This window comes from Budorcas taxicolor, chromosome 16, assembly GCF_023091745.1.
Source record: "Budorcas taxicolor isolate Tak-1 chromosome 16, Takin1.1, whole genome shotgun sequence".
In the NCBI taxonomy this organism is placed as follows: Eukaryota; Metazoa; Chordata; class Mammalia; order Artiodactyla; family Bovidae; genus Budorcas; species Budorcas taxicolor.
Window position 1 is genome coordinate 5948669 of NC_068925.1, and position 25655 is coordinate 5974323.

The following is a 25655-nucleotide window of genomic DNA, read 5'->3' on the forward strand; positions in this document are numbered from 1 at the left end:
TGAATTTCCCGATAGAAGCAGAGGCTCACTGTGTGGAAACAGAGAGCTCCAGCAGGGAGGTGCAGACACATGGTGGCTGGAAGTAGTGTTTGGGAGGAAATGAAGGCAGGTCCCAGGCTTCCCAGCCCCCTCTTTAGGAAAAGGGACTAGACTTTCAAACCGTTGCTGTGATGAAAAACGTGCAAGTTGTATCCTCTCCTTTGATAGTACGTCCTTCCTTTGGCGACTCCAGTTTCACCTGATATGGATTCCTTCTTAGGCTCTTCCCTGAATTTTTCTGCAGGTTTGCAGTCTTCTTGGGGCTGTTGTCTAGACCACAGGATTGCTACAAGAATGAAAAAATGCATGCATAGCACTTGGCACATAGTCAGGGAAGTACACTCAGTGCTCAGTAAGTGGTGGCCGCCCTGTTCTTGCTGTGAGAACGGGCATTTGACCTGGATAAAGCAAACCAGGCAGACCCCCAGGACACAGGCCAGTAGAAAGGAGGTGTGGAGCTGTTCCGCTTCCCTGTTTCATATCTGAAAGTCCCCAGGCGTGGGCTGCTCTGCGGGCTGTGCTGCCCTCTTCAGGGTCCCAGCCAGCCCAGGAAGGCTTTGCTTTTGGGGTCTGAGTGCTGATGTTTCCTATCTTGGTCTTGTGAGATGACTAGTAACGGAAATTACCCATATAAAGTAAAAATGCTCACAAATGTTCATAAATAGGAGTGAATGATTCCTGTGGAATCCTATGGATTCCACAATCCTATGGTGGAAGACATAAAGTCATTTAGACAATAAGACATGTTGGCTCAGTTCAAATACTGCTTTCCTGTGGTTTGGAGTGGTCTTTAATATAGGAAGTTTGCTGAACCAAACACGTATGAATTTTGCCCTTAAGGGTATGAGAATATTGCTCATGGAGGAGAGGTCCAGCTGAGTCTCTTAGCCTGTAAAGCAAAGAGTTGACCCCACTGGCTTGACCTCTAGGGGTGGGGGTGGGGGTGTCTTGCAGGTCATGAAGACATATCACATGTACAATGCCGACAGCATCAGTGCTCAGAGCAAGCTAAAGGAGGCGGAGAAGCAGGAGGAGAAGCAAATTGGAAAATCCGTAAAGCAAGAGGACCGGCAGGCCCCACGCTCCCCTGACTCCACATCCAACGTCCGCATTGAGGAGAAGCATGTCCGGAGGAGCTCGGTGAAAAAGATCGAGAAGATGAAGGAGAAGGTGTGTAGTAGGCTCTGGGGAGGAACACTGTGGAAGTCGGGACTGACAGGAGATTTCCAGTATGCCCTGCAGAGAGCAGAGCAAGGAAGCTCTGGGTTCCTTTAGTGCCTGGTGACCTTGCAGTCTGCCCTGAAAGAAGTCCTAGTTATTGGAAGAACCTGGGCATCTGTAGCAGACCAACAAGAAACAGTAGTCGCCCTTCCCAAGCCTGGGAGGGGAACCGTAGACCTAGGGTTTGGCTTCAGATGTCAGGCGTTCAGAGGCAGGTATAATGACGCTCCTTCAGGGTGGCGGTGCAGGGGTGGAGGATGGAATTCACAGGTAGAACCAAAGTGGGACACACGCCTAAAGTAGGAGCCTCACTAACCTTTCCTGGGCTGTTCTACATTATGCCCTTGAATCTCATTACACAGAATTAGAACCCAATTTAAGGCAGACGCGCATAGGGAGTAGCAGCACAATTGTGGCTCTTGAATGTACTGTACTTTTTATCTTTTAGAGAACAGTCTCCCCTCTTAAAAAAATGAAAAAGTTAAAATGAACTTCTGTTCTCTTTTCAGCGCCAAGCCAAGTACACGGAGAACAAGCTGAAGGCCATTAAAGCCCGGAATGAGTACTTACTGGCCTTGGAAGCCACCAATGCATCTGTCTTCAAGTACTACATCCACGACCTGTCTGACCTTATTGATGTAAGTGCTTAAAGCCAAAGGTGCAAGGGTACGAGGGACACGAGGGTCCCTTCTCCTGATTTTGAAGATCTGGTCAGGAGTCCCCCAGTTCTGTTGCTCAGGCACCTTAGAGCATTTTGAGAACGCTCATGGACATGGTAGCCATGATCCCTCTGGGGCTTGCCACATACCAGGCATCAGGAGAAGCACTTCACACTTCCTTTCATTCGGTCCTCCCTAGAATCCTGGGAGGAAAGCGCTACTACCTCCATTGTTGCATATTTAAATTCAGAGCGTTTAGATGACTTTACCCAGAGTGAGCTAATCAATGACAGAGGCAAAACTGGTACCTAGGTCTGATTAGTAAACCCAGGCTCACAACCACTGTGCACTTGTGTGTCCCAGGAAATATTCCCTTAGATCAGCTACTTGCCCATAGAACTGAGTGCCGAGAGCTAAAGGCTTAGAATGTCATACCTTATTAGTTTATATAGCTCTTAAGTATTATCTCATTTAATTGTCATGTCACTCTTCTGGGTCAATATTGCAATCTCCAGTTTGTAGATAAGGAAATCTAGGTAGGGGGTCGAAAGAGTTCCTGCCCAAAGTTAAACTGCAAATTAGAGTCCCGGTCAGGAAGGCACCCAGATGCCCCTGACCTCTGGCTCATACTCACTGATGTGATACACAGATGATGAGAGATCGGAATCTTAGGCGTGTGTGTTTTGCATGGGGCAGACACAGGGATAAGGGTTTTGTCTCTGGCCTTACGGGTCAGCCTTGGTTTGGTTTCTGCTGCTGCTTCTCCTTCAGAGGAGCCTGGTAGGCTGCAGTCCATGGGATCATAGAGTCGCACACGATTGAGCAACTTCACTTCTTCACTGCTTCTCCTTATACCTTATAGTTACGTCTTGCAATGGCTCTCACCTGCAGACAGCAGTCAGGGCCAGGTCTAAGCCAGTCCTGACTGCAGCTGCTTAAGTACCCCTGCCTCGCCCTCCTGTATCAGAGTGAGGGGCCTGGAGCCATCCAGCTCAGCCTCAGCCTCATCCTCCCAGTCTCCAGGGCCTCAGGCAGAGCCTGGCGGTCTCCTCGCAGAGGTCTGGTATGTGTCAGCAGGCAGAAACTGAGTTTTGTGAGCCTCTGGCCAGACCTCACATACTTGCCTGTCTACCTTGGTTTCTCTGCAAACGGACCTGCCACATTTCACCGTGTTGTGTGTGGTTCTGGTCTAAGTTGGCCATTGTGTAACTCGCTGGCTGACCTGAGGCTTATCACAGAGCTGGTTTGGAACTCTGCTGTGTCTCCCGTCCACCACCCTGGCAAACTGAAGAACTGGGCTAAACCTCTGAGGACTTAAATCTGGCCTCACATCAGAGCTGCTTGGGGAAGGTTTCTAAAATAGCAGTCTCTCTCTCCCTTCAGCCAGGGCTCTTTGAGTCAGTAGGTATCAGCCTCTTAATGCCCTGAGTGTCATCGTTTCACCGGGTAAGTGGAGCCCTGATCCCCGTTCAGGCCCTGCTTTGTTCTCTCTACTTGTTGATGCCGATCTGAACGCTGTCCTTCGACGGAGGTCAGAGCCTTGGATAGGATCCTTTCTCCTCCTCACGGGAACAGCTCCTCACTGTTGAGAAAGAGGCCTGTTCTCAGCATGAGGAGGAGAATCACTTCTTTCTAATGCTCAATCTCTGCTGTTTATCTCACATCCGACTGAAAAAAAAAACAAAAATCATACCTTGGCGGTCCACCACACCTCTGCTGCGGGTTCTCCTCTCTTTCTTTTGCCCCCAGGGTAGCTTTCTCTCCCCTTTTACCAAAACCCTGGCCTCTGTGGAAGAGAGGGGTGCTGCTAAGTCAGTCACAGTTCGCAGACCCTCCATCAGATGTGAGTTGGTGTTTTTAAATCAGTCCAAGGAGCAGGCTATTTTGCTCCTTATTATCATTTAAAAGATGCTTGTTGGGAGCCTGTCCTCAGGATGCTGAGTGAGACGCCACCAGCATTCAGCCAGGGCGTGGCTCTAGGCCGCTAGGAGGAGTCCAGGCTGGCAGTGCCCCAGGCCGCATGGATAGTGAAACTGCTCTTGCTTTATTTTGTTTGTTTCTTGTTTGTGCTTTTGTTTTTGCTGGAGTGAAATTACTTAGCCTTCTAAAAAAGAAAAAGAAAGAAAGCTTATAACATTATTATGCTCTTCTACAAATGTTCAGTAAGTATTTCTTTGGGATGAACCTATGTGCCCTGCAGCATCAGGGTACAAAAAGAATAAAATAATTCTTATCCTAGAGGTATTCATAGGCATACAGAGAGATCATTTTTTATCTAACTGGCCAGTTGCAGCACCAGAGCTAAGCACAGGAAGTAGGACTGTGGTTTTCAAACCATAGGTCATGATCTATTAGAGGAGTCATGAAGGTTTGGCTTATTTTATTTTAATGAATAAACTAGACTAGGATAGAGTAGAATGGGGAAAAAACATCAGGGTGCATTACATTAGTAAGGTTAAGTTTTATTTGGTAAAACTATTATGTTAGCGGTGTATGTGAGTGTGTGTGTGTGACAATATAAGACATATTTCTTACTGTAAGTTGGAGGCCAAAAAGAGTTTGGTAGCCACTGAACTAAGAACAGAGGAAGGTCTTTTGGTTTCTGCAAGCTCCCTGAGGGCAGGGACCAAGTCTCTTCTTTACCTTATTACATGCATACATAAGTACAGGGCTTCCTATGTAGCTAAGTACATAATCTGTTCATTAAAAGAACAGAAGAAGGAGGAAGAAGATGATTTCCTAAGCCAAGATTTTTTTTTTCCTTTTTATGCCTTTCAGTACTGTTTTAATTGAGATCTAATTTGCATACAATGATTGAACCTGTGTTAAATTGCAAGAATTGTGATGAATCTTACGCCCGTATAATCTGTGTCTCTATCAAGATACAGAATATTTCCATCACCTCAGAAAGTTCCCCTTTTCTCTTCCCAGTCAGTCCTCCATCCTGAGGCAACCACTGTTCTGATTTCTTTGACTATGAATTAGTTTTTGCCTGTTTCAGAACTTCACAAAGGTGGGCTTTTTATATAGTATATACTTTTAGAAAAATCCTGGCCTCAGTTGCCCAGCATGATGTTTCTGAGCTCCATCCGTGTTGTTATATGTGTCAGTAGTTGCCTGCTTTTTCTTGCTCATCTGTTGCCATAAAAATGGCCAAAAAGATACTACGGCCAGGAACCAACAGTTAGGACAGAAGTGAGTGGGGAGCCCGGTTATCCCTTGGCTCTCTGATCTTGACAGTATCCAGAACTTGCTTTGAGATGTGGGATGAATGTTGTGCCAATCCATTGCCATCTGTGTTATGGACACCATTCTGCCTCCTTCTTGGCAATGTCAAAGCTCATTGTGTGCTCAGGCATCAAGGATAAGTGAAAGAAGTGATTTTTGTGGATGCCAGTCCATTCAAGGACTAGCCCTTCACTTCTTTTCATTGTATAGTATAAGAGTTAATCTCAGATTGTAGGAATCCACTTGAAGCATTTGATACACACCAGGAAAACCTTGACTTCGGGCCAAAAAAGACATTCTGAAGTGACTTGAGATAGTCTAAGAACCGCAGGCTCCTTGGAATGTACTTTTCTCCCCCAGAAGCAGATGGATGAATGAAGAACCAGGCATTGTCCTCATGGAGTGTGGTGAGTGCTGTGCGTGGGCAGAGAATCTGTGACACCATATGCACCCACGTCGGACAGGAGGGAACCCAGCTTTCTCAACAGGACATTTTATTAAGGGTGATTATTTCTCGCTTCTATGAGAACTTGAAGTGGGTATTACTTTTCTAGGCCTTCTCTAGATCTCTGGGTGAGACTGTCAGCTGGTGAAGGGTTAATGAACCGTCAGTTCAAGCCATCACGCATCTGGAAGGGCTATCATTAAATTCTTATAAAAATTTGATTTCCCCTGAGAGAGTTTTCATCAAACATTTATATAACCCAGAAATGGCCAGGGGAGCCCGGCATGGCCACAGAACTCCTCAGAAGCCCTGGAAAACATACTTTGTCCCCATTGTGAGCAAAATAATGTGCTGCCTCTGCTCACTGGGATTCTACAGGGGATGGGGATGAAATATTCAAATCTTGTTTACCTAGCCTTGCGAGAAATTGCTTCTTTTCTGACGCCTCAGTTTCCGGCTCTTGCCCTTTCAGATATGTGGGTAGCCAAGGCTCTGGAAAACCTATTCTGAATCTCCCTGGTTGGCTGAAGGCATAGATGTGGCAGAGGGCACACCGTGAGTCAGACCCCCACGCACTGGCACAGAGAAGCTGCAGAGCAGTTATTATAATAGAGACTGGGCTGGCCCGAGAAAGCTCTGTGTCTCCTGTAGGCCATCCAGAGTGAGCAAAACAAAAGGCTTCAGTGACCACAGCTGCCCACTTGACTAAGATCGGTATTCAGCCTGAGTGGACTGTTTCCTCAGAGGCTAGAATCTGTACTCCTGGCATCAGTCAATCAACTGGTACTTATTAAATGCCTACTATGAGCAAGGGCTAATGGTAAGGGATGCAAAGAAAGTGTAAGACACTGGCCAAGGCCTCTTTGGAGGCTGATGTGAAACGGCACATTATAGAGCGAGAGAGTGTGTCCTGTGTCACCGAAGGGCTGCAGATGAGTGTCATTCTGAGTGGAAGGTTGGTATGTGCCAGGGTTGTAGGGATGGCTGGCTTCCTGGAGGCTGAGAATTTGATTTGGATCTTGAAGACTGGGTCCAGTTCCAGCAGGTGAGAGGAGTGAGAACCATTTCAGGAAGAGAGAATGCCTGGAGCTGAAAGTCAGTGGATCTGGAGATACAGGTGGCCAGTGTTTGTTTGGTCTGCATGGTGCCAGATGTAAGTAAACATGTAAACATGTATTAGCTTCACAACAACCTCCGAGGTGAATGTTACCCCTCTGGGGCTCAGAGATAGTAAGTAGCTTGCTGACAGTCATACAGCTGACTTGAGGCCTATGGTTTTCTAATACTTGACCCCAAACAATGAGTATGTCGTTGGATTAGAACAAAAGAGTCTGAAGAAGAAAACAGAGGCAGATGATGTTGGATGGCGAAACAGAAAACAAATTACACTTTGCTCTGACCATTAGCTTTGCCTAACTTCACTGAGCCTCAGCTTTCTAGTCTGGAAAGTTAAAATAATACCCACCTTACTGGAATTACTATGCAGATTAAAATGCAAAATATACAGAAAGCACTTAGCACACTGGCATATAGTAAGCACACTTAAGAAGTGGAGGGATTTTTAAATTTCCCTACTGAGGAAAGTGGATGTTACTTTAGGGAAAAAAATGAGACCTATTATAGGTTCTTCAGCAGGGGAGTAGGTATAACAAAAGCTGTATTTTAGAACAGGAAAACAGACAGCACTATGAGATGATAAGAGTATGAATTAGGGCACAGGTAGTGAGAATGGAAAGGAGAAGGGAGTTACCAAAAACCTGTAAAGGTTATGAAGCCTGCCTCCCCTAATTCTCTCCTGCACTGAAAAGGTCCCCCCACCTCCACGTAATTGCTCAGCCCTGTGGGCATTGTTATTTCTGTTCATCATACTTACAGGCATGAAATTCATCAGCAGGAGTCTACACAGAACTAGTCAGGAAGGTTTACAGGTTCAAGGGAGGCTTGGCTAGACCAGCAGCGTCTCCCAGAGGAGAAAGGGCCCTTGGCGTGTGCAGCCTCCCAATCACCCGCTTTTGTCTAGCTTCCCTCCCCACTGAATTTAATGTCTTTCCATCCTCTGCCTCTAGTTAAGCTGTAACTGCTGTTCTTCCGCACACCCAGGCACCTGCCGGGGCCCGCTGGCACTGAATCCAGAGCCCAGCCTGACAAGCACTCTGTTGTGGAGCTTCTTGTTAAATGCTGCGAGGAAGAGGCACATCACATGCTTTTTCTTCCCCAGCAGTGGCTTGTTCCCAGTGTGGTCATGAAGAGGGGGGAAAACTGGGGGAAGAGTTAATTTGATGCCTGCTTATGGAATGAAATGGCAATCAGGCAGATGGTCTCACTCTATCCATGGAGTCTTCTCTGATATTTCATCACAAGTTCTGGATCTCAAAACTGTTTGAGCAATAGAGGGGATAATGGGTGACTGAGGAATTTGGATCTCTGGGTCCTTTGGGAGGAATGAGGAATAGAGTTACAGAATGCCATTGCTGAAGAGGGCCTCAGGGATTATATTTAGTCCAAGTATTGATATTTTCAGTCTTACTCTTTAACAGAAGAATTCTTTCTTCAAATCCGACTTTTCATAGAATCCTAATATATTGAATAGAAGAAAGGGAGAGCTGGTTTGGTTGAAACAGGGATAGGAGGCTCTAAGTCCTACTTAGTTCAGAACCGTAGAGCTCTGTGCTACAGCTTGAAAACCACTGCTAGCCAAATCTTTTCATTTCACAGTCGAGGAAATGGGTTCAGGGAGGGGGAATATTTCCAAGGTTGCTTGACTTCCTGTCCAGTGCTTTTTTTAATACTATTGTGTCTTTCATACCATTTTTTTCCCATGTTATTTCAAAAAATCAGAATCCCTTAAATGATGTGAATTTTCCCAGTAACACTTATATTTAGAAACTTTTGGTCTCAGAAATGCTGTTGGGCCAGAGCTTTAGTGCAGAAATCCTAATCTACAACTATGGCCTGTCCTAGAATGTTGGGAGTTTGCTAGGGGTGGGGGTTGATAATGACAGGGTCAGCCCCTCTCCCCCATTTTTATTTCTCTCACTAGAATTCTCTTGCAACACCTCTTATTTCTAAGTCCTGAATGCTGAAACAGCCTGACTTGGTTGGTATGTTGTAATGAAATCACGGTAACCCTGAAGGAGTGGCAGGCTACATTTTTATTGTTGAATTTTATTACAGTGGTACCCCCGGAAGAACCTGAAAATAGAAGAAAATTCTCCCCAACTCTTTCATGTTTACTGAATAGCATGATTAAATAATTTCGTTTTGTCCCAGTGAGTCCTCTTCCTTTTGACTACCTCACAGTCCTCTAAGGGGTCCTACATGTTGAACTAGGAGTCAAGAATGGAGAAGTATCACCCAGATCATGGAGGGCCAGCCTTCTTCTGGTAGCACAGCCAGTCTCGTCGATCAGATCTGCCCTGGGGGCCGCCCTCCCCTCTGCCAAGCCCCGCAGCTGTCCTTGGTTTGCTCACGTGCCTTCTCCGCTCCACAGCAGTGCTGTGATTTAGGATACCACGCCAGCCTGAACCGCGCACTGCGCACCTTCCTCTCTGCTGAGCTGAACCTGGAACAGTCAAAGCACGAGGGTCTGGATGCCATCGAGAATGCCGTGGAAAACCTGGATGCCACCAGTGACAAGCAGCGCCTCATGGAGATGTACAACAATGTCTTCTGTCCGCCCATGAAGTTTGAGTTCCAGCCCCACATGGGGGACATGGTGAGCCCCTCTTCCCACTCCCGCACCCCCAGGGGGCTTGAGCTCACTTGGGTCTAGAGTTTCTGCACTCAGGCCATGGTATTCTGGGGAGGGCAAGGCTTGGGGCTGGCTTCATGCGGTGGGTGGAACCCATTCCACCCATTCAGCAGCTTCTGGGTGCCTTCTGTCCCCTAGGCTTGACCATAGACACTGGGGGTTAGAGCCCTCAGCGAGCTTATCGTTGACTGAGTTGACAGAAATATGCATAGAGAAGGGCACCTAGAGGGACTGGCAGGATCAGAGGAGGTGAGAAACAGCCAGTGTGCTCTAAAAGCTACTAACAGTTCCATATGATGAAAGGGAAAGGGAGGTAGAGTCCTCCAGCTGCTGAGGCTGAAAGAAGTGAGGGCTGAGATGGAGCCAGATACTCAAGGTTTCTGATGGGGAGGGAGAGCTCAGCAAGCTGATGGCATGATCTTCTGTCATTTGTCAGAGTTCTGAAGGCACTTATTCTCACGGGTTCAGAAGTTTCTGATAAAAGGGGTAGTTTTACTTAGGTATTGAACAAAAAAGAATGGATACTACAGAAAGGACAAGAGCTAAGATGTCATCCCTAAGAATGGCTGTCCAGGTAGCAGTGCATGAATGTAGGGGTCTTGTTTCTGACTTTTTACCTCTGATGGCTAAAACAAGAAGGGCCTAAATAACCTGAAGTGAGAGTAAAGAGAAGCTCTTTGGTTTTGGAACCTCTGAATCTTGAGGTTCCACTTCTGGTGGTTGTTCATATAGATCAAAGTGAATCTTGTTCCTGGCTTAGGAGCCACCATTTGACCTTTGGATTAAATCAGAAGGAGGATATAAAAGCTTACATAACAGAAAGGCTCAATACAGATCTTCAGGCATGGGTGAACTGAGGATTAGGAATCATATCAAAAGACTCAGTTTTTCTCTCTCTGCTTCACATCCTATGTTTTGGCTCTGTTCTCAAATAGGCTTTTATCCTGTGGGGGCAAGGAAACTATATTTGCAGCCTTACCCCCCTGTAGATTGAAATCCAACAGAAAGAACATCTGTTTCCTTGGGAATTCCTGGTGGTTCAGTGGTTAGAACTCCATGGTTTCCCTGCTGCATGCCCAGGTGTGATCCCTGCACAGTGGAGCTGAGATCCGGCAGACCACAAGCTGCGTGGTGCCGCCAGAAAAACAAATGAACCGAGTGTCTTCCCTCCCGGAAGCCCTCACGAGTCTCCCTTTGTCTCCATGGCTCTGATTGGGTGATGCGCTTATCCCTGAGCCAATCACTGTGGTTGGTATCTGCAGTCAGCTGAGGCCATACCCTGCAGCCTCAAGTCTGGGAAAGTCCCGTCCAAAGCACAAAGCCTGAGTTGTGAGTAAAAATTTCCCCCTCAGAGGACAGTCAGGCCGAAGTTACCAGAAGAAGGAAGAAGGTATGCTGGGTGGCAGAAAAACAGCCGTATCCTCTCAACAAGGGAACAGTGCTTCCATTAGGATGAGCATCCAGATGCTCTTTAGAAAACGCTGCTCCAGAATGAGAGCTGTGGCGGCGTCAGCAGTAGGCCACTGTGCAGGGTGGGATGCTTCCCTCCCAAGAGCAGAAGTGTGGGGATGGCTTCTTTCCTCCTCTCCTTGGGAAAACCAAACCGTTTCCAGTTTGTCTCCATTGCAGTGGCTCAGGAAATGTCAGCCTTGAACAGATGGGGAAGGGTGATGGCAGCGTGTGCAGCTAGAATACGGGGGTGGGGTGTCACCAAGCCCCAGGAAGCCCCATTCCTCACCTGCTCTGGCTTCTTGTCAGACTTGCCTTCCAAACCCCTTCTCCAGCTGCCACGGAGATATCTTCCCAAGAAGCAGTGGAACTTGGGGACCAGCTGAGGGGAGTGATATTAATACTATTTTCTGGTGTCGACTGCACTGCCTGCTAAGCCCAGCAGCTTGTCTCCATAAAGGGGGATTCCAGACGCTGGGTGCTCAGGCTCCCTCCTCGCCCTGTCAGAGCCTCATTCCCATACTCCGGAGCACAGCTGGAATGCATTACCTTGCACCCCGGTAGAGGACCATGCCAAAGCATGCATCAGCAGCCCTGCTGCTTCTTAAAGAAACAAGTGTAGAGATGGTTTTCCCTCCATAATTCCCGCCTGCTAGATTGAAGTTACTTTAAAAATTGATAGTTCAGTCTTCTGCCTAGGCCCTCCCTTTGTATGATGCTAGCTGATCAGTGGCTGAGCCAGGCAGGGGCCAGGGCGAATCCTATATCATGCAAAGGTTTTGCGTTCCAGCTTCGCCTTCATGTGAGTGGAGAAGAAAAAGCGATGAGAGGCCAGTCTTTCTTGGACCCTGCAGCCATCTATCCCCAGTCAGTGAGGGCTGTGTGTAGACTGTGGAGGCGAGGAGAGGGAGCTGCCTGGAAGTCCTTGAACTAGGGCCAAAGTTCGGGTGGCATTCGGACCGGAAGCCCTGAAGTTGGCCAAGGCCCCACACTGATTGGCGTTCTGGGGCACTCAGCACAGGGACTGACGCCAAGCACTCTCCGATGTACTAGGAGGAGGCGCTTGGCTCTACCCTCGGCGCCCCCAGAGGCTCGTGGGGCTCTGGATGCCTGACCGGTGACATCAGGGAGCCAGAGAGTTTCACTATTGGCACCATCCCATCCTGGCCACCGAGCTTTCTCCATTGTGTCTGCTTATCCAAGAGCCAGGATGAAGTCAGCTCTCTTCAGATCTGAGAGCTGGCTCAGGCCAGCCTCTCAGCTGGGGGAGGAGGTCAAGTCAGTTGAGAGCTTAAAAGCCAATGGAGGAAAAGGTCAGGTCCCAGCCCCCTCCATCTGAAGAGAGGTTTTGTCTTTTCAAGCAAGAGAATGGTCTGTGGGCTTGGGAATGTGCCCGCTCGTCGCTGGGGAAGGAGGAGGCTGGTTCTATCCAGATGTCTCTCCTCAAACGAGAGGCTGAAGGACACGTGGTGGCAAGGTGACAGGAGCTGCCTGCACGTGGTCCTGCCTCGCAGCCTGCCAGCCTTCTGTTCCTCATCTGTCATGCTGGGGACGGTGGGTGACCTCAGGCCCACGCCATCGCCACGGCCCCACCAGGAGACAGTGGCTCAGCCATCCCCTCACTCAGGGTGAAGCTTATTGACAGCAGTCCTTGGAGGAAAGACAGACTTTTCTCCCACAGAGATCTGGTGACGACCTGGGGTGAAATGATGGCTTCTTGAAAATGCCAAGTTCCACAGGATTCCATGCCCTCTGCGGCCCTCTAGCAGCGCCCATGGACTTGCTCCTGGCCTCACACTTTCTCTCATTGAGTCAGAGCTCTCATGCGCGGCCCAGATTTATAAACACACGCTGGCTTCCAGCAGCGGCACGTTAGCCTCCTGACCCACTTCTCTCTGGCTCTCACTCTGGTGCCCAGCGGGGAACGAAGGTGGGGCCGGAGAGATGGCCACTTGGACCTCTGGCAGGAAACCCTCCCTGTGCCAAAGCTTGTGCGCCTGGAGCCAGCGCTGCCTGAAGCCCTCTTCTCTGCCCCGACTCCGGCTTCCTGGGAGCCGCCAGCCCTTTATAGACCTGCCTCTGCCAAGCACCAGGCTGGAGGTGGGCTCCAAAGAGAGAGAGAGAGACCTTTTCAAACAGGTTCTATCCCTCCTCCTTTTCTTGTGCTATTTGGTCCTAGCAGAGGTCTGCACACTTTGGCTTTGGATTTTGTTTTCACCTAGAAATTATGAGCTTTGCAGCTTGACTATAAGTTGTTTTATTAACAGTAACGGGCCTCTGACAAAAGATCTGTGTCCTCTCCCTGACCTGGTGTTGCTTTCTTTTGGCAGGCATCCCAGCTCTGTGCCCAGCAGCCCGTCCAGAGTGAGCTGGTACAGAGATGCCAACAACTGCAGTCTCGCTTATCCACCCTGAAGATCGAGAATGAAGAGGTGAGTTTCCTGCTCAGGAGATTCACAGCCACCCTCTGAGTTTCCCTGTCAAACCTCTTGCCGTTCCCCATGCGGGAGCAGGTGGAAGGAGCATGCAGGGAATGTCCGGGCTGCCGCAAACATTTCCTAGCCAAATGTAGGCTTGGATTTTCCCCTTCTGCTACATCCTGCCCTTGAACTCCAGGAAGTGGCTCTTGCATTGCCAAAGGTTGAGCTCTATTTTGAGCCTTGTGCAAAATGCTTTTTTCCCTGCCTTTACACATTGAATCAAAATGGCACTTGGCAGCTGTGTGAACAATATTGTATCTCTGAAACCACCCCCTCCTGCCTGGCTTTTTCCAGCATTTTCAAACAAACAGAGGCCTTTGACTTTGACACTTCAAACATCTCCATCCTCTTAGAAAAAGGCAACTTTCTTCTTCTGGGCCCAGCGTATTTGCTTTCAACAACTAGTTCAAAAGGCCAGTGCAATCAATTATCAGCTCCTTATTCTTTTGAGCTCTTGTGACTTCTTACCTGGAATCTCAGTTAAGTCTTACTTTCCCCGGTAAGATCAGGGAAGCCTGGGGATGGGTCACTTGGTTTGCAAATGGGGAGACAAGTTCATTATTTGTTGAAGGTCAGGAAACAGAACCTGGAGCACTGTGGGACTAGGCCCATCATGCATTTTTAACCTGCTCTTTATATGATGGGGTTGGTTTCGATCTGTTTCATTCTCTCTCCCTTAGCATGTCCAGTATAGCCAAGAGCTAATCTTAAATTTAAAAACTAAACATTAAATAGCCAGACCAAGCAGGCAGTGTGAGGGAGGTCGTGGGTTTTAGGTCCTTACTGAAGAGAAGAGGGTCCCTGTGATGTTTATAACTCGCTTAGCACTGTTCAGTAGGAAGCAGCGCTGCAAGCCCGCTCACACCCCTTCCCTCCTGCCTCAGCTCACTTCTCCAAGCTTCTCCATCACCTACAACTTTGCAGCCCACCCCTCATGCATTATGTTGGCCCTTATCATGACAGGTAAAGAAGACAATGGAGGCCACTCTGCAGACCATCCAGGACATTGTGACTGTCGAGGATTTCGACGTGTCTGATTGCTTCCAGTACAGCAACTCTATGGAATCCGTCAAGTCCACAGTCTCAGAAACCTTCATGAGCAAACCCAGCATCGCCAAGAGGAGAGCCAACCAGCAGGAGACAGAGCAGTTCTACTTCACGGTGAGGGGCTCAGTGCCCGTTAAGACCAGCTTCAGGCTCTGCAGCACACACGAGCCATTCAGATCCCAGGGCCCTTGCCAGGCATCTTCAGGGCAGTTTTTGAATATCTTCACAGGGATCTGGGCTTTTTCGAAGACCATCCGTACACTTCAAGGCACAGATATTTACAAGTTGTGTGTCTACCAAGAATATTTTCTTCTTGAAGACGTTTTTAACCAGCCAGTAGACTTTGTTCACAACTTTCCTTCTCATCCTTAGGGGTCATCCAAGAGGGCTGCATCTCCTGGTTCTTGAGAACCACGCTGAGATATTTTGGCCACCATACCTTACGGTTCAAATCTGTTATCTCTTCTAGTTGATGTGATAACTTTATAGTTGGTGGCAATACAAAATTATTCTTCATAATAATGGCTAAAACTCAAAGGAACAGGTAATATACAGCATTGTTGGTTTGCAGAGAATTCTAAAACATTATATTTATATTTTGTTATTCATGCATCTCCCAGTCCTCTTTAGACAGATGGACCTATTTTTTTTAAGTAGTGTTAACAGTCCTTTGGAAGGTTGCTGGTTGGTCTTTGGTGCTACTTTTTAATAATTGAGTTATTTCAAGGTTGCCAAGTAGGATTTATTGCCTGAGCTAAAATTTATTTCCTAATCTTCTGACAACTAAGAAAGAAGAAATTAAGTTTGCAGATGTGAGAGGAAATATAGCCAGTGAATCTGCATACTGACTCTGAATGAGCAGAATTAACTTGTTTCTCAGTCAAGAAGCATAGTCTGCAAGCAGCAAATTGAATTTCTCCCGCAACTGGAACCATCTGTTTAACTCTTCTTTGAACACTGCCCTTTCTCCATTAGGAGCACTATTGATTTGCTATCTCTTTTAAAGAAGAAATCTGTTTTTTCAGGTAGTTAAACTAAGAATTCTTCAAAAAGATTTTTAAGTCGTAGAGAAGACTGTTGAAAGGGTATGATTTAACAGTATTGTTTTTTTAAAATAACTTTTTTTTTCTTGTTATACAAAATAAAACATGCTTAGAAGTAAGAAAGAAGAAACTAAAAATCATCCATAATCCCAAATATCTACAGATAATAGCGTTAGAATATATTCTCTTTCAGGCTTTTCTCTATGCATGCACATGGATGGGAACATATATTTATCATTTTATTATAAAAATGGCATACTGCTGTGCATTTTGTTTCATAATCTGCTGTTTTCACTTAAATGATTAAGCAAAAGCCATTTAATTATAACATGCTTTAAATATATTTATGAGTAAAATGCTAAAATCAATACAAAGAAAGTATAGAATTATATTTTGGCTCATTCATTTTTGTAAAATATATAGCATATTGCCTATTTTGTAGTAAGTACTCAAAAATGCTGAAGATTTATTATCCCTATCATCACTATAATTTATTCATTGAAAATTATTAAATTATTCATTGATCATTTATTTATTAAGGATCTACTCTGACACTGTGCTATATAAGCTGGGAATGCTAAGAATATCAAATGAAGAGAATGGTGGAATTAGGCCTATGAAGGGAGAACTTCTTTTTTACTGCATATATTTCTAAAGAATTATAATAGGTTAATTTTGATAATTTAAAAAATAAATGTGAAAATATTGAGTGCATACCTGCACACGCGTATGAATGGCAGCCATGATGAATGGAGCTGGGGAAGCCTTACACACAAACTGACTTTGTGCTGATAAGGCAGAGAATCAAGAAGAGAAAAGAATTCTTTGAGACCAGAGCAGCATGTGCAAAAGCATAAAGGCACGAAAAATCTGGGACAGACTTGGGAGAAACTTCTTGTCTGTAGTGAGGGCTGTGTACCTCCCCAAGCTTCTTTATCTCTGGAGGTTGTTAAATATTCGAGAGGCTTTAAATAATAGTATTCTCTGACGGTTCTGTCTGGACTGCTTAGATATAACACTGCTTATAGTAGTGACCCAATCTTGTTCCGTTGCAGAAGATTTCCATTTTTTGATTAAATGAGAATTTTGAACATAAAAATCTGTATTTAAGACTTCAGAAATTACTTCTGAGCTTTAAGGGACGCTACATTTGTATTTAGAATTGACCTTTAGTAAGAACAGGAATGACCATATTCAAACTGGCGATCTCCCAAATCCTGCCCACCCTTTCACCTCTGTCTGAATGCATTGATGTCCACTAACTCATTTCCCGTCTTTTGTGACCATAATGCTACTTATCAAAATTGTGTGTCAATTTGCTTGGCTAACAGAAAGCTTTTTTGTCCGGGCTTGTCTAGTAACAGATTTGTGAAAGAGTTCACCATTTTTGTGATTGGTGTTTGGAATGCGTCAGATAATTCAGTTCATGTTAAAAGGACTTTGGGGTGGTGTGTGAATGTTCGCCAGGAGGTCTGCCTGTGCTTGCCAAACCCACAAAGCCAAGACAGCTGCGGGTGTGCTTCCCTTAGTCTTTGCCTTTACGAACATTTACCCTTCTGTTTCCTGTGCCTCCCTGTGCCCTTCAAAGACATCGGAGTATCTCCTCCTGGAGGTTCCCTTCTTTTGGAAAGTTGGAAAGAGGTCTCTTGTCACGGCCTGGACTCCTGGTAGTGTGCCTAGTGACCCAGAGGGCTGCTAGGAGTGCTTTCTGAGCACCCCTGGCTGTCATCAGATCGGTCTGCCCAGATGACAGCGGTTGGAAACTTGAAGCATGGTCTATAAAGGTCGGTCATTTGCAAGAGTACCGGGAAAATAATCATGAAATTTTAAAGCATGAAGTGTTTTTTTAAAATCATCTAGCCAAATCTCATGGAAAGATTTTTTTTTATTTTCAAGAATTAACAAACAACAAAAATTCAAAAAGGATGGGTAGCTTGTCCAAGGTCTTCGGCAAGAGCTGAAACCAGAACTCTGGTGTACTGGTCTCCTGGTGTCAAGACACGAGCTTTTTCTCTTTGCCCTGGTGAGGAAGCTGAGGTCAGGGGAAGGCTCGGGAACCACTCAGCTTTCTCCTCTTTTGCTCTAAGTGAGAAGACAGAAGTTTTCTGATCTCCTTGGCTTTGCATCACTTATCTTCTGTAACACGCAATCCTGCACTGTCCGCCTTTTTTCCCATGGCCTGTTTTATTGTAACTATTAAAGATTTTTTTTAAAGATGCAAAGATTTCAAAAAAGCAAGGAAGTCAAGCCTCTACCTGTTCCTAACCCATACTTCCTGCCAGTGACTGACACCAGTTTCTTCTGTGTCCTTCCAAAGGTGTTCTGTGTGGACACAACCACCGATGCACCCTTTAATATAATATTATTACATTCGAAATATGAGGAAATAAAATAGATAGCAATACAAATGGAAGTGTATCATCAATACTGTTCTTCACTTTGCTGTTTTTACTTAATTTATTTGGGATATTATCTTCAATTTATTCCAAAAAGATCTACCTCTTTTTTAAATGGCTGAGCAGAATTTCATTTGTACAGACAGATGTTACATTGTTCATTTAACCAGTTGCCTTCTCATAGGCTGTTGTTGTTGTTGCTGTGTCACTGAGTTGTGTCGGACTATTTGCGACCCCATGACTGCAGCATGCCAAGCTCCCTGTCCTTCACTATCAACCAGAGTTTGCTCAGATTCATGTCCCTTGAGTCAGTGATGCTGTCTAACCATCTCATCCTCTGCTGCCCCCTTCTCCTTTTGCCTTCAGTCTTTCCCAGCCTCAGGGTCTTTTCCAAAGAGTCAGCTCTTTGCATCAGGTGGCCAAAGTGTTGGAGCTTCAGCTTCAACTTCAGTCCTTTCAATGAATATTCAGAGTTGATTTCCTTTAGGATTGACAGGTTTGATCTCCTTGCAGTCCCAGGGACTTTCAAAGAGTCTTCTCCAGCACCACAGCTCAAAAGCATCAATTCTTCAGTGCTCAGCCTTCTTTATGGTCCAACTCTCACATCCATACATGACTACTAGAAAAGCTGTAGCTTTGACTGTATGGACCTTTGTCTACAAAGTGATGTCTCAGCTTTTTAAAAACGCTGTCTAGGTTTCTCATAGCTTTTCTTCCAAAAAGCAAATGTCTTTTAATTTCATGGCCACAGTCACCATCCGCAATGATTTTGGAGCCCCCAAAATAAAATCTGTCACTGCTTCTACTTTTTCCCCTTCTATTTGCCATGAAGTGATGGGACCAGATACTATGATCTTAGTTTTTTGAATGTTGAGTTTTAAGTCAGCTTTTTCACTCCCCTCTTTGACTATCATCAAGAGGCTCTTTTGTTTCTCTTCGCTTTCTGCCATTAGAGTAATATCACCTGCGTATCTGAGATTGTTGATATTTCTCTCAGCAAGCTTGATTCCAATTTGTGATTCATCCAGAGTGGCATTTCGCATGGTATACTCTGCATATAAGTTAAATATGCAGGGTGACAATATACAGCCTTGTCACATTCCTTTCCCAATTTTGAACCAGTCTGTTGTTCCATGTCGGGTTCTAACTGTTGCTTCTTGACCCGGATCAGATTTGACAGGTTAGGTGGTCTGGTATTCCCATCTCTTTAAGAATTTTTCAATTTGTTGTGATCCACACAGTTAAAGGCTTTAGCCTAGTCAGTGAAGCAGGAATAGATGTTTTTCTGGAATTCCCTTGCTTCCTCTATGATCCAGTGGATGCTGGCAATTTGAACTCTGGTTCCTCTGCCTTTTCTAAATCCAGCTTATACATTTGGAAGTTCTCAGTTCACAAACTGCTGAAGTTTCTCTTGAAGGATTTTGAGCATAACCTTACTAACATGTGAATGAGTGCAATTGTACAGTAGTTTGATTATTCTTTGTCATTGCCCTTCTTTAGGATTGGAATGGAAACTGACCTTTTCCAGTCCTTTGGCCACTGCTGAGTTTTCCAAATTTGCTGACATATTAAGTGCATCACTTTAACAGCATCATCTTTTAAGATTTAATCTAGCTCAGCTGGAACTCCATCACCTCCACTAGCTTTGTTCGTTGTAGTATTTCCTAAGGCCCACTTGACTTCACACTCCAGGATGTCTGTCTCTAGGGGAGTGATCACACCATCATAGTTATTCAGGTCATTAAGACCTTTTTTGTATAGCTCTTCTGTGTATTCTTGCCACCTCTTCTTAATCTCTTCTGCTTCTGTTAGGTCCTTGCTGTTTCTGTCCTTTTGCATGCCCATCCTTGCATGAAATGTTCCCTCCATATCTCTAATTGTATGACGAGATCTCTAGTCTGCACACTAACCAGCTAAGTACTGTCAAACCCTACAGGTATTTCCTTGCGTGAGGACTGGAGTATGGGATTCTTGAATGGGGGATGAAATGGGGATGGATTGCTTATAAAATAAACAAAGCTAGGCTGCCTGAATTTGAGGGGACAGATGTGGGTAAGGTAGGAAGTTGCAGGGGAACCTGCTCCTTGGCCATTGAACAGACAGTGCTCTAAGACTGCTAGACTTGGTGTGGTCCAAGATCTTTTTTCTCTAGGTATTCTCCAAGGGTAAGCAGATAGGTGATAATGTGTACTAAGTGGGTATAACTGAATGAATGCCCCTGCCATGTCAGATCAAGTGGGGAGATATGCTTCGGTTGAAAGGCTTGCTCTATTATGTATTCTGTCTGACAGCTGTCTCCTGCTTTAAAAATTGACGGGTAGGAGGGGAAATGTCAGTGTGCTTGGCTGGTGGGGAAGAAGGCCCAGTAAGGACATCTGTGTGTATCTGTGCACTGCACGGGACTGACTAGGCACAGCTCACTCCTCCCAGCCACCCCTTTCTCATCATGGTGGAGACTTGTGACCTTGGGTTCACTGATTAAATTTAATGCATAGGCAAGGTCCATGAGTTGTACAGCACCATGGTAAGAATGTATTTAAAGGGAGGAGGCATTTTAAAATTAAATTTGAAAACCATTCTTGTGCCTCCTTTTTTTCTTTTTAAAGGATGGAAACCTGCTTTGAGTTTGTTTTGTTTTTGTTTTCGGTGGCACCACGTGGCTTGAGGATCTCACTTCCCCAACCAGAGATTGAACCCCAGGCCCTTGGCAGTGGAAGTCCTAACCACTGGACCACCAGGGAATTGCCAAGCTTTCTTAAGTATTAGCATAGAGCAAAGAAATTTAGGGAAGGGCTGTTTTTCAGTTAGTTGACCAAGTGATTCTGTATAAGGAACACTTTTGAGTATCTGCTGGGTGGTGTCAATCACAGTCATGTTTGTTATCTTTATTTCATCTTGAACACCCTTGTGAAAAAAGATATTATCCCCATTTTTCAGTTGGGGAAACTTAAGTTCTGCGAGTTAAGTGACTTGCCCAAGGTCAGAAGAGTTACAAGTGGTAGGACTCAAATATACCGACTTAGCCTTCTTCATCTTACTACAATTAAAATGTCTGTGAGGGAGGGTGGGCTCAGAAAGAAAAATTATCATACTAATCCTTTTCAATGAATAAAACTCATCATTGTTAATACTAAATTGAGGATTATTAAGAAAGAAATTAATGAGATCATAAAAACTGAATTGAAGGTTCACAATGGCAAAAACCAAAATCATCCAATCAACTCTTGCTTCCCTTTCTCCTTTTGGAACAAATTCTCAGTTTTGGTAATACTGAGTGTTAAATGATGGGAGTGGGGCGGGTGGGAGCAGCTCATGGGGTGTGGCAGTCAGGCTGTGTTTTAGGAATTTGACTTCATTTTGGTGATCTGGAATTGACCATGATCCTTTTCTTTCTTCTCCACTGAGGAAAAGTCCAGGTGATCACCCTACCTTTAGATGTTTGGGGAGAGGAGCAGGGTCGAGGAAGTGGAATGAAAGAAAATTAATTACCTAATATTGGGACATGGTTTAGATAAGGAAGGTGACTCTCATTGCCCAAGGAAGGATTTTGAAATCACCCGTGAACAGTTCTTCTGGCCCCTGGTCTCCAGGAATCATTGAAAAGCCACCTTCCTCCCTTGTCTTCAGCTGTCTTGGCTTCCTTCGCTGTGTGTCAGGACAGCAGCAGCTGAATCCTGCTAAGCAAGCTCCTCCAGGAAAGCCCAGCTACCCTCCCAGTGGACCTCTTGTAGAGATGAGCGCTTTATGGGCGGGACAGGAAAGTGTAAATGATGTGCCTGCAAATGGGATGCATCTTCCTCCGCACACCCAGCTTACCCAGATGGAAGACTTCCTACCACTGTTTCCACTCTTAGGGATGCAGGTCATACCTTGACACAGCTTTTGATCCTTCAGGATTTAGTGGAACCCGGAAGGGTAATTCATCATACCTCTTTATCAGATTGTTATTTATTTTAATGGTTCACTGAGTGACAGCCAAAGTTAAGCAGCGAACTGTGAACATGGACGAAGAAAATGATTTCTGAAATCACAAGTATACACACGAGTGACAGGAAGGAGTCTGCATCTCCTTTCAGAGTTTGCACTGTTTTCTGAGCACTCTGGTCTCATTTTAAGGGTTACCATGGGCGAATTTTCCCTCAGTAGGAAACCTTTAGCGTCTCCTTGGAATGAGCTTCCAAAGAGGGGCCTCTGGCAGTTCAGATGTTCACAGTGGATGTTTCCTGAAGGTGTTTCACCTCTCAGCCCTGAAGTACTGTTCCAGGCCTCACAGTTGGCATTGGTTGGGGATTAGGGTGTCATGCTGGGAAGACTGACAGCAGGTGAGCTGGCGGCTGGAGCAGATGGGATGAGGAAGGTGACAACAGAGCCTGTGTTTAGGCAGATGTTCTCGTGCAGAAGCACAAAGGAGCAGAGGGAACGTGTCGTGAGGAAAGCAGCAGAAATGACGTGACGTAGGGCTTGTTTTTTGTTTGTCTTCTGTTTAATTCAGATAGTAGGGGCATACTTGGAGGCATGGTTTGTCATTGCTGAGGAGGGTTCTAGCCAGAGGAGAGTGAGACTGTTCATTTATTTACTAATTTTCAAGGATTTATTGAGTGTCTGCTATCTGCTGGGCACAGTACTAAGTATCAGGGACACAAAGAATAATGAATGCCATGGTCTCTGACCATAGAGAGGAGACCATCTGGAGGGAAAGAGACAGGAGCAACAAAGCCTCCATGACAGGGCTGGGTGAGAAGTGCTGTCAGAGATTTGCAGGTGTCTACACAGGAGCAGCTGGGTGAACGTGGGAGGGTGAAAGCGTCCCAGGGAAAGCTGCATTTTTCCTTGTTTTTATAAGGGAGAGAGAGAAATATGCAGCCAGTTAAAAGTTCACACTGCACAGAAAGGTAAAGAGATTAAAAGTAACTCACAGTTTTTGCACCTTTTCTTTATACTTTCACTCCAGAGGCTTGATCTATACTTTTTGGTTAGTACATTTTTAAAAAAAGGCATAAAGTAAAAAATAAAAATTAATAAAAAAATAAAAAATAAAAATAAAAAAGGCAGAACAATTATCATTTTAAGTGTTATATCCACTTACCTCTTCAACAGTGATTCACAGATCACACTCAGGGAGACACTGCCGTTTTGCCTCTGAGTTTAGAGGTGGGCAGATGACCCTGACCCAGCAGCTGAACCATTGCAGCAGAAGGCATCCAAGGCAAACTGAGATGCCCGTGAATAGCAGTGGGCGGGTGGGAAAGACACCATGATGAGAGTCTAGAAGCCTGGGGTCCGGGCTTGGCACCACCACTTACGGGCTTGCAGCAGTCAGCAGCACCTCTCTCTGTCCTCATCTGCAGTAAGGAAACCCTGTGGGCTGTATGCAGTTATCCTGGGAGTCAAATGCATGCTGAAGTACTCTAAAAACTGGTTTTATTCTGCTTCTCTCCTTCTGCTCTGTACCGTAGCAGATCAAGCACTTTATCATAATGATTAAAAGCACACACTGGGGACTTCCCTGGCAGTCCAGTGGTTAGGACCCTCAACTTCCATTAGCCTGGGTGCAGGTTCGATCCCTGCTCCAGGAACGAAGATCCCACATGCCACGCATCATGGCCAAAAAAAAGTTAACAAATAAAAGCACACGTTGTATTGCCAAACTCTGTATATGGAGACTAGCTCCACCACTCACTAATTGTCTGGCCTAAAGCCACTTACTGAATCTCCCCAAATCTCAGCGTCCTCATCCGTAAAATGGGGATAATGGTTATCATGATTCATAGGGTTGTTTTGAAGATTGGCTGAATTGTCCAGGGAAATACAGTCTCTCACTGAGCAGACAAGGGTTGGGAGAAGTCAATCACAAAGCACAGTGCAGCAGTCATTTTTCGACTGTTAGAGCAGATGGGATCACATTTCCATAAACCTAATCTGTGTTTGGAACCTCCAGTGTGTGTTATGCAAGTGGGGTGTGGCAGCCTCTCCCTCTGTGTGCTCAGAAAGCCCAAGCTTTCTGCAGAGACTCCATGCAGAATAGAGGAGCAGGCCGATTAAAATACAGCTCAGATAGAGATGCTCTGAGTGCCTGGCTGGGCTGAGCCTTGACACTGCTGCTGGTGTGAAGGAATGCCCCTGGGAGGGGCCTGGAGGAGAGGGTGTCGGGAGAGGGGACAAGCTGACCAGCCGCAGGTGTGTGTCCTCTCCCCAGGAAGGCGGGACTCAGTGAGTCCCTCCACCCGCAGCTCTTCGGCAGAGCTGAAAAAGATGGATGTGGGGCTTGGACTCCAGGAGACAGTTTCTTTCAGTGGCCAACGTGGAGCTCCTAGGAAGACATAAAGCAGGACACTAATCCACCAGGAAAATCAGCAGCTGCTCAGATGCGCAGGGCCTTTAAAAAAAATAAAAAAGGAACCCAGTGGAAATTGGGTCAGAAACCAAAAGCCCTCTTAGAAAGGGAATTGTACAGCTGAGCATCTGTGATTTTTTTTTTTTCCCTCCCCTTCTGGAGTCTGAATGTTCTCTGTCCTCTTCCCTTACAGAAAATGAAGGAGTACCTGGAGGGCAGGAACCTCATCACCAAGCTACAAGCCAAGCACGACCTTCTCCAGAAAACCCTGGGAGAGAGTGAGTATGGGCTCTGCAGACTTGGCAGCAAGGGGCAGGCCGGGCCCTGGCCCTAGTGCTGAGCACGTGGCTCCCTCCTCAGCAAAGTGGCCCCGATCTGGTTATGTGAACGCATTGCTTTTCCTCGCTTGTTCAGTGTGGAAGCACACGCCCCAGATGACTGCCTGAGTAATGGGGAAAGGCCTGTGCTTAATGAAGCGCCAGTGTGCACCAGCTACTCGTTTCGGTGGAGTGTGCCTGCACTCCGCCCCCTCCTGCACTCCATCTGCTGCTACCCGGGCCAAGGAGCTGACGGGCCCTTTCCTCTCCAGACCCTTTGGTCAAACTCTGGGCTCCTCTGTGGCAGGACGGAGGCTGGATCTAGAGGGTGGGGAGCTGTGAGGTGAGCTACCCAGCTGCCCTGAGCAGAGGCGAGGCGTCCCAAGGGTGGGGTGCTGGGCAGACTGCAGCTGTCGGTAGCGTCAGGGCGGGCCGTGCTTCTCTCTTGCTTTGAAGGGTCCTGGGGCTCAGAGGCAGCCCTCTCCTTGCTTTGGCCTGGTGGAGGCTCTGGTGCTGAGCAGACTGTCTGGTCTCATAAGATGATTTTAATCAGACGCTGAAAGTAGCAAGGCAGAGGGCTGGACTGGCACTCTGGACTTTCTTCTCAGCTGTCAAACGGAAGGCAGAAGTTGCAAGAGAAGCTTCCCTGGGGTGTTTGGCACCCTGCCCAGCTCTCCTGCCCAGCTCTCAGCATCCTCTGATTAATGGGATTCCCAGGTCGGGGATGCCTGTGAATGCCCTGCCCCCTCCTCCTTGCCCCACTGATCTCCTTGCTTAAAGATGGGGGCCAGGACAGGTAGTACCAGCAGTGAAAGGCAAAAGCTGCGTTCTCACAGAGGTCAGGTGTTCTCAAATCAATTCTTGAGCTCTCCCCAGACCGAGTACAGAATCTAGGCAAGTATACCGTGCTCATTGGCTCAAAGGCCCCAGGAATCAGAGCCCCACTTTCCATTCCAGAGCCTCCTAACCCACCCTTCTTACCCTGTTCTCCTGCCCTGAACGATTTCCCCTGGTGATTAATTCTTTTATATGTAGTGTCTTTGATCTTGTGATTTTTAATGCATTTTCTTTTATGTGATGAAAGCCTGTTAAGTAACTTCTGTTTTTTTCTCCCCGCAACCCCCCACCCCCCACCCTACATACACACCCAAGGGACTCAGGCTGAACAGGTCTAAACTTTGCTTATAGAAAGTCTTTACTCTTGCGTTAGGTTGCTCATGGGGAATCAGAGGAAAGAATGCCCAGA

The 25655-nt window shown here is 46.2% G+C and overlaps 1 protein-coding gene across 3 annotated transcripts in view; it reads left to right on the top strand.

The window, feature by feature from the left end:
* Positions 1-25655, top strand: part of SRGAP2 (SLIT-ROBO Rho GTPase activating protein 2) — a 251041-nt gene that overhangs the window by 181580 nt on the left and 43806 nt on the right. For all 3 annotated transcript variants that reach the window (XM_052653414.1, XM_052653415.1, XM_052653416.1), the window contains exons 5-10: positions 994-1209; positions 1770-1898; positions 9083-9307; positions 13123-13224; positions 14236-14433; positions 24286-24370. In XM_052653414.1, coding sequence (XP_052509374.1) covers positions 994-1209; positions 1770-1898; positions 9083-9307; positions 13123-13224; positions 14236-14433; positions 24286-24370 — 955 coding nt within the window. The remainder of the gene's footprint in view (positions 1-993; positions 1210-1769; positions 1899-9082; positions 9308-13122; positions 13225-14235; positions 14434-24285; positions 24371-25655) is intronic.